Genomic DNA, 12,169 nt, shown 5'->3' with positions numbered 1-12,169 from the left:
ATAAAAGGTCTTAAGCTGCAGAAGCGTGGGTTTTGTTTGTTTTTTGTTTTTTGTTTTTTTTTTTTACTTAGAACATACATTCACTGAGGGATCAGTAATAGAATATTAATAAGCCAGGCTATGTTTATTTGTGGCTTTTCTTTTCAAACAAGGGCATATTTTTATTTAAAAAAATGTCCCAACTCTCCTGGAGATTTCCAGCACCGAAGTGTCAGACTATAAAACGTAGTAGAGCTGGTATTTTACCAAATCCCAGCTCTAATATTAGAAACAAAGGAAAAGAGAACAGAAGTTAACCTCTCCTGATGACCCTCTTGTACTCTAAATACTACAGGAAATTGCACAACAACAAACATTAATCACGTACTGATGCTATTCCACACATTTCTGTCAGTCTGTAATTGCCACAAGAATGTGGACCCTCAGTTTGCAGTGACATAGCCTGCTACCTTCAACCTCCCTCTCTTTCTGTCCTCTGCTTCTCACACTTTCCTGGTGGGTCAAGCCACAGAGGAGATTGCACTACTTTGTGGCAGGGATTTATGCAGAGTGTAGCACCCCGAGGCCCCAATTCTTGCAGGAAACTCAAACCTGTGCTGAACCAGCAGTAACAGCGGGAGGTCCAAAGAGCCAGCACCCCACAGCGCAGAGCAGGGGGTAGGCGCAGAGCGCGTGGCCTCTCCCCAGGCTTCGCTACTGCCTGCCGTGGCGCAGCCTGTGCCCGTTGCAGGAGTCCTGAAGATGCTCCATGCTGCACCAGGAGCTCGCCTGGCCTGCAGCCAGCTCTCAGCCGGATGGGTTCATCCATCAGGTCTGTGACACTGTTACAGAGCAAGCACAAACTCAGCATAGCTGAAATGTGGGTCTACAGGGAATACAGGCCATCCTGTAAATAAACAGGACAGCTGCGAAAGGTACGCGATGATTATCTAGGGATGCCTTCACATAGATGAGTCACAGGTAGATTTAGTTTTGCAGAAAAAGGAAATAATTCAAGATGGTGACAAAATCATAAATAGGATTCTTATGATTTATAATCTCCCTGTCCCTCCTCTCCCCAACACACAACAGAAAAAAATGATAAACTGTGCTGAGAGATCATTAGCTCTTCTTCAGAAAAAATGATTCACAAATAACTACCAACCATCTAAACACTAGATTTGCTAGCAGTTTCATTATCAAATTCCTTTAACTCTCCACAGTATTATAAAGAAAGAAAAGGTACTTCAATTCTTAATCTTTTAAAAAATCTTTTAAAAATTAAGCTACATTTAAGTGTCTGAGAACCTCAATTTTGAATACAGAAAGTGTGAAAATTGATAGTGATAGATTAGTGATCTTCAGGAATCCTATTAAAAAATATTACTAACTACATTATAGGCATAATTGCAGCAGAGGTCAGAAAATGTTATTTTTTACAGTAACAAAAGTTACTAACAAGAAGAGAGCAAATAAGATTCTCATCCTACTTCCAGTGAAGTCATCACCATTCTATCACTGCTTTTAAAAGAATCAGCCTGGATACCAACTAAAAAAGTATAAACAAATATCATGGCATTATGCATTACACCTGAAGAGCTTCCAGCTTTGTTGTGATCTACTCAGATTCTACAGATCTATCCAGACTGGATGAATACTCAGATGTCAGAAAGGGTATGAGCAGATTGATAAATCTTCTTTCAGAAAGTACTGAATAAAGCTTCAGTAAAAGTATCAGGAGTTGTTTGTTTTTGGATGAGAAGATCTGTTCTAGAAGAAGAGCAGAAATGATCCACGTAACTCTGAACATTTCTTAATGGCTAGCCAACATCAAAGATGTGTCATTTTTTAAATGAGAAAAGATACACATACATTAATTTCAAATCAATTATTTTTTTCTCTTTCCCTCTCACATGAAATCTCTCCTATTACCCACTAAGCATTTGAGTTTCACTGAGGGAAAAAATATATAGGTTACATACTTGTCCGGTTTATAATAGCATCCATAACACAGACTGTAGGGTTTGAGGTGCATTCCATGTGTATTCACTAGTACATCAGTGTTATTATTATTTATTTTTGTATCCCTGCATTCCAGTCCTGGAATAGTATCAAATTGTACAAAAACAGAACAATTAATATGTCTTTCCTCAAAAAATTTTACAATTTCTATTACATACTCAAAAATCTATGAACTACAGAAATTTAGCACCTCTATTTTGTTGTACTAACAATGCAACAATCTGTCACCATTTTCTATGTAGAAATACTCATGTCTAGCTGCTATGACACCATGATCTTCTATTCTTACTTTCCATTTGAAATCAGGATTTAAAAAAACCCACACAATTGCTCCATGGCAAATTAAATTAAAATGTACAGTGAGAAATTTACATTTAGAAAGAAAAAGGGAACTTCTAATATAGTAGTAAATTGTTTTTGACTTTTCTGTCAAGGCTCTCTGGAAATAGTTTGATCCTGTTCTCTAGTATATTGGCATCAGTGCCCTGTACTATCAGAAAAAAAAATCAAACGCAATACATACTTATTACTTAAAGATTTGCCAAAATAATTGGCTATATGTATTGTGTATCAGCAAACAGGCACAAGTTCAGCAAGATATGCAGCTAAAGCTTAGCCTAACTCAAACAGCTGTAAAAAATAAGGATGGAAAAGAAAAGCTGGAATAGTGGAAAGCCAGTTAAAAAAAATAAGTTCCTTTAAAATACCAGTCTTCTGAGACTATGCCATAGTGATCAGACTTGTTCACATTAGTCACAAAAGCAAACTGCTCAGGTATCTTTGCGTTCTGCTGCAGAACTACAGTAAAGAAATCTGCAACAGTGTGGAATATGATTTTCTAGTGCACATGTTAAATATTCAAAAATATAGCTTCTTCTCATTAGCATTCATTGCCAATGGACCAATATTCAGGAATATACATGGGAAGAAACCCACTGAGAATACAAACCAAATGACATTGCTGCATAATGTGCATCAAGGATAGGACTTATTAAGGCTAAACTCACAAAACAAGTAACTAGGAAGCCTTCCTATGAAATATTTAAAAATGTTTTGTTCTCTAGACAATCCTCCTGGGAGTACAAACAGTCTACGTTCCAAAGACTTCCCTGCGCATAAATATTGATCACACTCTCTTAATGTATTTGCTAAACAATTTGGCATTGTTACTTTACAAAAGATGTTAGCTATTAACATAGCTTTATATTGTAAAGAGGAAAAAAATTCTGCAAATGTTAATTTTCTGAATAATTTGTGCATATTTGTCTGCACAACAGAACAAAGGACCAGAATGATTCCAACTGTGTTTACTACCACAATGCAATTTAAGGAGAAAGTATCAATCATGATGGCAGGCTTGTATGTGTACCACATAGAGAAAATGTACTAACACACATACAAGGAATTAGCAAACTAAAACATGCTTGTTGAATAATAATGTAAGCAATATTTTTGTAGTTTGCTAAAGATATCTAAAATATCAAAAGCTCTCTAACACAAACTCCATGCCTCTGCCTCCCCAAATAATAAAAAAAATGATGCTGAAATTCACATTCAGCATACATATGACATGAAAATACTGTGCTCAAGGCAAAAGTCTAATTCTTATCCTCAGTCCAGTGGCCATTCCTGTGAGACAACTCTGATCTCATTCCCCACTTCCTTACAGCTTACAGAACTATCTACTTAAGTATAAAGTGTCAGAATACCCATCTGTTCAATGCAATAAAACAAAATGCAAAGCTATAGAAAAATTGTTTTTGTGACCACAGCTATAAAAATGATGACATTCCTTTGAAGTGCAGAATCTATTTAGATTGACTACAATTACTCACTAATAAATTATAAGTACATACTTTTTCTTTTTCCCTTTATGTTTTGCAAATCACTATCCTTAAACCAGCTAATTCAGTGAAAAATAAGAATTACTCTCCAATTCTCATACTCTGCTTTTACCATAGGTAACTGTTATATAAACCTATATAGTATCTTCATAATCAGCTAAAAACCTGGATAATGTACAACAATTTATAAAGCACACAACTGAGATGAAACCTTTAAGGAATTTAGATCAGAAGTTAAAGGACTGCTTCGCACTAAGTTGCAGAATGGATGAGGAAGCAACATTAAGAGAAGGGGAGCTTTTCCAGCTAAATGTCATGCAACAGTGTTAACAACATTACACACATAATGTATGCACATCTAACAATGCAACAGTGCAAGTCCAGGTGTGCGTTATAGGTACTGAAGAAATCAGAAACAGTATTGTGTTTATGCAATATAGGAGTTAAGTTGCCTTTTTGGGCAATGACCTTGCAAGACTGGGATTCATCTCACCTACCACCAGACACCTACAGGTGAACTAATCAGTTCAGGTTCCAGACTTTACAGTACAGGCTGCCGTTTGACCTTTTTTTAGACGTCTACCTTAGGATGAGAAGAATCATACTGTAGAAGTGAATCCTTTTTCCTCACCAAGTAAAAGGAAGAGTTCAGCGCAATTTAGTCCACATTTCAGAGACCTTCATGTGGTCAGACACATTGTACTACCAGTAAGAGATGAGAGGAACATGTATGTAGCTATTGCATAGATGTTATTGTTAACAACACTGGGTTTTTTTACCCAATTCCCTCCAGGGAAGGGAAAGGAACAGAAATGGAGAGCGGGTATGAAGGGGCAGCTAGCAATTATAAATAAGTAAAAAGTCTCCAAACAACCAGTAACTTCTCCAGGTCTCACAATGAATGTATTTCTCTAAAAGGCTCATCTGGGACATTCACAATAGCTTATACCTCAAGCTTTGAAAATGATTAGATGAGAAACTAAGCAAATATTACTGGATGGATAACACAAATGAGAATGTTACAGGTAATACTCAGGCACGACAGATTAGGCATTTATAAATGCAGTACTCTGTCCTACTGAACCAACAGTCCACCAGGATATCAGAGGAGAACTGTCCTACAAAAAAAAAAAAAAAAAAATGTTGTCCTCCACATGCAGAATAAAATCAAGCTCTTAAAAATCTTGCAAACTTTTCCTGCCTCCTGTGGCCAATGAAATCTTGAGCAAATTCCTAGTCTGATAACTATATACATTAAATTAAACTGAGCCACAGTTTTCAGCCAGAAAAATCTTCTTTAATTTATAGGCCATAATTCTTATGGGTTTGTCAAGATATACATTAGACATACAAAGAGTGTTCAATTCAGCACTGTGAAATGCAGTTCTAGTGGAGACTGCACATAATACTTAAAATAAGCTGATGACAATTGCAAAGCATATTATGGTGAATATATTGTATATGATAAAGTCATATAGAGCAGGAAGGCTGTTGGGCATAGGAATCAACACCTGAAGACTTGTCGATAAAGATGCTCTGCTCAAATACGTTCCCAAAAGAGACACAAATGAATTCAAGTGCCAGAATACAGATAAATCCCTGAAATGTAGCTAGTGAGTATATCTACAGTTATTTATATAGCACGGTGTAATGAGATAAAAGCAGTTCTTTCTACTCTAGCTATTTCAGATTATCCAGGCATTTTATCTGATATTTAAGAGTATAGCTAAAATAAATCCTTTTATTTTCTTGAACACTCAAAGACACAAGGTAAACTTCGCATTTCTGTTTTCAGGTGAGCCACCACTCAAACAGTTTTGAGGCAGTTTCTGAAGTAGTAATTTGAAACTTGTATAAGTGATTTATTAACCAAAATCCTACTGGGCACCTTCACTGCCTTCACTGAGGCATGTTTCAAACAAGCATCTGATTTGTAGCCAGATTTGACCTCATACAGCCAGTCACAGAAATAACCTACAAGAACTCCAATCATACAACAAACCTGGGCTATATCAACATTCACCTATACAGTAATTCCAATCTGCTATAAAATGTCGTATATTACCATTCAGAATTTATTAAAAAAAAATAAAAAGTCAAACTATTAAGCAAAAGAAACTTTTGTTATGCAAAGGAGATAGAAAAAGTGTTGTGATAAAAAAAAAGAAAGAAAAGAAAAAAGAAAAAAGAAAAAAGGGGATATGAAAGGGAAAAAGTAGAAACTGAGAGGAAAGAAGCAGAAGCAAGAGAGATATTTGTGCTAACTGCATAAGAATATTAAAATGCTATAGCCCCAGGACACACACACAAACTGAGAAGTGAATCCTGTCTTATGGTTTTAGTTGTATAAATATTTCAGTTATATAAATAATCCTATCCAAAGATTTGCAAGAATATTTACCTTTCTAAACCAGAACACATCTGAAAATAGGACATTAAATAAACAGTTCAGTATTTTTGTTAAAATTAGCTAGATATTCCCTATCCTTAAAATAAGTTAATACTATAGTGAGGTAAAAATATATTTGATCCTGTTGAACACTCACATAACAATTTTCAGGATAAATCTCCTTAGAACCTGCATTGCTACAGACTTCTAAAAGCAAGGACCAATGTGTAATTTACAAAGGTAAATATCTCAGTTACCAACGAAATGCAGAAAATAATTCAGTTAAGTTAAAATTTAAGAAAGAAAATTACTTCCACATTTCTGTAACTTTTGCTTTCAGCTTCTACAGATTTTATAGTTGCATAATACTGCTTTAACTTGACTTTCCAGGAGCTAACCATAAGATTGAACAATAAAATACAGTCTATCAGATCTTTCTTCAAATTCTGCTGAAGAACAGATGACCTTTAATAGCTGCATGTTTCTGTCATATTATCCTGACTTGCCTTTCAACAAAATAGTAGAATTTCTCTGCTCTTTCTCTGCTCCAGTGGTCTTTCTAATTTCATCTATGCGATATCTTTTTGCTGGCACTGAACTGTCACTCCTTAGATTCTGATCCAGGTGTCTGCAAAAGATGTTGCTGCACAAAAATGCTGGCACCCAGTAGGGAATCACTTTTCTAGGACAAAAGTCACACTGTTTTGAGAGCTGAATGCGTTAGGTGATAATAAAATATATCCTTTCATCATTTTTTTTACCCAGACAAGTTTTCCTGTACATTATGAACCACCAAGAAACAAAAATAGTATTTCACTTGAATTGGAAAATTTGCATGCCTTAAGCCTAGATAGAGCAGTGACTTATATAGTAAAGCAATATAAAATATGACAATTTTCAGTTCCCACAGATGGCTACTTACTACTGTTCAAAACCTTGAAGTACTGCAGCCATATGTCTAAATTATGAAAAAAGATGATAGATACTGAAGGACATTTTTTCAAAGGTTTAGCTGATGATAAGGGTAATGTAAGAGCAGTAAATTCTTACTCTTCTAAAGCCTGAAGCATGTTCCCAGATTCTTCAAAAGACAGTATATCGATGAATTGGTCATTCATAATTGTATCTTCACTAAAGAGATCACCTGAATTAAACTGAGAGCGTTCAAGTTTGTGATTTTGACTGAGTTCAAGTTGGGGCTCCTAAAAGAAATGAAAAAAAAAATCAGATTATAAAGATTTTGCACTGAGAGCTTAATCTTATTCTAGGTAAGTAACACTGAGTTAGTTGAAAGAATCCCATTTATCAAAAAACTGTAGAGCTGGACAGAGTGGAAAGAGATTATGTAGTTCAAGCACAGACTTGGGATCAAATATACTTCTACTGTTTTTTCAGGTTTAACATTTTTTTTTATATAACCAATCTGGAATACAAATAAAGAAATCAATGGAGAAGACAGAAGACTCTATATTGACTCCAGAAGGCTTCCAAAAGCCTTCTAGGAGGTTATATTTCACTATAAATTGCTAGGTAATTTAAAAAAGACTTACTATGATATACACATTATATATGGCAAGATTACAGCATTACGAGGTGAACAAAATGAAACACTAATCCTATGAATGATGGAAGTGACTCAGCCAGTTCACAGGTCAGATAGACTCCACTGAGACTAATAAAATTACTATACAAAAGAGTTGCTATAAATATCTGATACTGGGACCAATTTGGTTCATTTTTTATGATTTCATTATTACAGTCTTTTCTATTAAAAAAAAAAAAAAAGGCAAAGCCTTTCCATTTACAGAGATTATTTCTTCAGGCCTAAGGAGTAATTTTCAACCATAGAGAATAAGTCTGGAAGTGATTTTGTGAAGTCATCAGGTCCATCTACCGGCCGGGGACAGGATGAACCCTGCACACTGAGACAGGCTTATCAATAGGCTGAATGGTTACTCCAAACAGAGAAAAGATCATTCGCCCTATTGTGTCATTTCTCAAAAATAACAGAACACACCAAATAAAGCGTCCATGGAATATAAACCCTAAAAATGCATCTTTCTCCCCTACTTTTTGCTGCTTCGCTTAATCACATATAGACAACGTGGCATGTACATTTTATTCAAACCTTATTGTACAGTATGAAAAGCTACATCTGACAGCATTTTCACTTAGAGATAGGAAACCAACACTCATATTTGTATAAAGACAACTGTATACAGCTAGTTCCAAAACAAGTAATCGCCAGCAAAGCTGCCTGGGCCTCTGACATATGCTGCGCCCCACTGTAACTCTTCCCAGATGTTTGCCCAAGTGCAGCAACTTGCAAAGGCTGGCATCTTCAAGAGTTCCCTCTATCCATTTCCAAGCTGCCCCTTCTCCATCTCCAAGCAGTATCAGACACCACCCCTTCCCTGGAGATATTTAAGTTCCCTCACCTCAGGCTAAGCGCAGTAAGTCGGAGCATGCTCATGGAAAGCATCCTAGCAGGGACAGCAGCAACCACTGCAGCAACCCGCGTGAGTAACAGAAGGACCTGGGGCAACCACCACTGCTTCTGGGCTTGGTGCATCAGTTTTCCAAGCAGGGTAAACTGAACACAACCCTGAGTCCTCTGAAGTGTATTTCTTGCACAGGACTGCCTCTAGGCGCCTCTAAATATGCCAGAACACGACATTCCCCCCTCAAGGACTGTGGCTAAAGGGCTCATTAGATATAAAGACAGTTTGTATAGGAGGAATAAAAACCCCTCACAGCTCTCCAGGTAGCCACATATGCACACTCATTGCAATATCTAAACCAAATCTAACTTCATTTAGACTCCTTGGGAATTTTTTAGAAATCTTTATACAGACAATTTCTTTACATATTCAAACACCCAAAAAGGTTTAATTTGTAAAAGTCAGATCACTAATGAAGAAAATTCAGACTGAAATTGAAAGGTAGAGTTAGCAACACAGCTACCTCTGAAATCTCTGTCAGTGTGAAATGTCTCAATTTCAGAGCACCAGCGAGCACAGTTTATACTGCCCCTTTCACCCAAGAGAGATTTCTCAGACTCTGCGTTTCTCACCTCTATCACGTGTTCCCATCCTAAATCCACAGATATACCAACATATTCACTTGACCATGCTCAAACAAAGCACAGAGTGATGCTACTCCAGTAGCCCAGTGGTTAGAAATTCCAGTGGGACATGGGAGATCCTCTGCTGTCTAAGCAGAGCAGCGGTTCAAGCATCCGCTCTCCTGGAGCACTGCCCTGATCACCATCACGCTCTGACTGAGTTCTCTAGCTCTCTTCTGTGAAGTTATCCCATTTTACATAAATATTTCATTAATTAAAAGAAGCCAGGACTCCAACTTGGGCCAACCTGATGAATATTTATCAGACTATGTATTTTCTCTCTCTCTCTGCGCTAAAACACTTTCTACAAACAGGCACAGCATAGATAAAGAACACTGGCAGTGCTCCACCCCAAAACTCAACTGTTTTGCTCAACCACGGAAGAGATTCAGGCATATCCAAAGAACTGAGACTTACATTCAATTCCCTATTCTCAATAATCAGCAACATAATTTGGACTCAAGTCTGCTGCAGTCCAGGTGAGTAGTCTAGTTCCTCCTTACATGCCTGAGACATCCTGCCTCTCATTTTGGGGGAGGGAGGAGGAAGAGAAGGAGGAAGAAGGAACGACCAGGGCCAAAGAGTGATCTTCTTCACCCTGATCTTGAACATCTATATCTTGACAGCAGTTCTTTCGACCAGATTATCATTCCCACACTCTTCATCAAATCTGATTGTGCTAAGGATACGCAGAGATATACATACCTGAGAAGCTAATTTAGTCCTTGATGCTTTGTCTTCAAAAATTGCTTAGACAATCTCTATTAGTTAGCAAGTTATGTCATCAGATATAATTGAAGCAAAAGTTACATAAAGTGTTGTTAGAAAAGTTTGACACACCTGGTTTTTACCACGGAAACTCCATTTTAGTATCTGGGTTCGGTAAACAACACATAAAACAGCACACGTCAATACAAGGGAAACAAGAAAAGCAATGAAGAATCCTGCAGCATGAATGCCATGGCTGTATGAAATCTGAAATTAAAAGATTGTATTATTAAAACTGTATTTTAAATATACATCTAAAGATCTGACTCAAATATTATAGCTGTAAGCAATACAGTGAATTATTTTTAAATGGTTTCAAACAACTTCGGAGTTTCTCAGTATTAAGTTGTAACTACTACAGTTCTATTAATATTTTCAAACCAGGGTCTATTTTCCATAGATTTTAATGCCAGTGTTCTCCACCATGTTCACCAAGTCTAAATGACCATGTAATTACAAACAATAGAACACAAACAGATTGAATTTTAGGTGCTGCGACTTTTGACCTCCTGTGCAACATGCTCTAGATGACCCTGCTTGAGCAGAGGGGTTGGACTTGATGAGCTCCAGAGGTCCCTTCCAACCTCAACCATTCTGTGATTCTGTAATACTTAATAGTCACAATACTTAATAGAGATGCCAACATCTTCTAAATCTGTTTGAAATGAGTGGCATTTGGTATCTCTCAGAAGCTCTGGAAAGTCAGTCTAATGTTGGCTACCTAAATTAACAGCTATTTTTAAAAAATCAACAAAACTCGGTAATCAATACAAGGAAAAAGTACTAATATGAATTTAGAACAAATATATAACTGACAATTGACAAAATTACCCAATCTATTTACATGCTTGTAGTTTCTGCAAGAGCCAAAGTCAAGAAAGATAGCAGGAGTGCAAGATACACAAGCCAGCTAACTTCTTAGTAGGCCTTTTAGTTTATGTGTTAACATTATCTTTAAATTGAATTGCATTAAAAATTAATTTTTACTTCATGCTCCATGTAGCAGAAGTTAATTCAATGTTTGTTTAATTCTTTGAGGTCTCTGGATGAAAAACATAGCATAGCCATTAGTATAATGTTTCTCCACACAATAATCTCTCTGCTGGAACTAGAGCTTGTAAATAATTAACATGCTGCTCACAAGCAGGGTTTGGTCATTTCCCCATGCAGAAATCTTGCAGCATTCCACAGAGTCAAGGATAATTATGCAGAGGAAGCATTAATCTAAATTGTGAACATCACTTGAAAGGATTTATGCCAATTGAATAGCAGAATTTGATCCTTTTACTGATGTCTGGTAAATGTTTTTGTACACTGAAAAAATCTGTCATATCCCTCTAAATGAAAGACTGTGTCAGGTTAGACTTCATTGTTTATAGGCTCAGATCCCCAAAGGCAATGGAAATGCTCAGTCCTCATTGATTTCAATCTGATTTCAGTTGAATTAGACTATGATATCAGTATCAAGAGGGTCTTGACATCAAGAAGTTAATATAGGCTATGATTTACAATTGTCATGGTTTCAGAAATACCCAGGGCTTAGCTGACAGTACTGTATATGAAGAGTCAACAATTGCTCTGACTGACAGAAATGGGGGGATTTTTTTAAAAAAATGTACCTAGTTTAAAATGATGAAGCACTTGGAATGCTCTGAGTTTCACTAAAATGGTTTGGGACTAAATGTTTATCTGAGTAAGCAAGCCATGTACTGAATTCTCTCAAATATTAAATGGGGGAAAGAGGGAGAAAAAAAAAAGAAACACATTAGTTTCTCAGTTCCATGTGTTATTACCAATATATTGTTTGAATGTTTTTTCTCGATGTTCATCTGAAGCTACTGCTACTCTCCTCTGTACCACTATCAATGACGAAGAGCATGCAGAACATGTAAGCCAGTGCCAGCAGCAGCTCACGCCTCCTATGACTCTGCACTAATTTCTCCTAATTTCTTGCCAGGAGCTCAATTAAAGCTGCATCATTTTGCATCAAAATACTGTCATCTTTAAATTTATTTGAAAAATGATCACATAAATGTTAAATAT

At 36.5% G+C, this 12,169-nt stretch overlaps 1 protein-coding gene across 3 annotated transcripts in view; it reads right to left on the bottom strand.

Annotated features, from left to right (window-relative positions):
• The window catches only part of EVC2 (EvC ciliary complex subunit 2), a 79,171-nt gene that overhangs the window by 44,980 nt on the left and 22,022 nt on the right, over positions 1-12,169 (bottom strand). For all 3 annotated transcript variants that reach the window (XM_062575326.1, XM_062575328.1, XM_062575327.1), the window contains exons 8-9: positions 10,199-10,333; positions 7,285-7,436 (exon numbers count right to left, since the gene is read on the bottom strand). In XM_062575326.1, coding sequence (XP_062431310.1) covers positions 7,285-7,436; positions 10,199-10,333 — 287 coding nt within the window. The remainder of the gene's footprint in view (positions 1-7,284; positions 7,437-10,198; positions 10,334-12,169) is intronic.

This window comes from Rhea pennata, chromosome 4 (genome assembly GCF_028389875.1).
Source record: "Rhea pennata isolate bPtePen1 chromosome 4, bPtePen1.pri, whole genome shotgun sequence".
Taxonomy (NCBI): Eukaryota; Metazoa; Chordata; class Aves; order Rheiformes; family Rheidae; genus Rhea; species Rhea pennata.
This window is presented reverse-complemented; position numbering and strand designations above follow the sequence as displayed.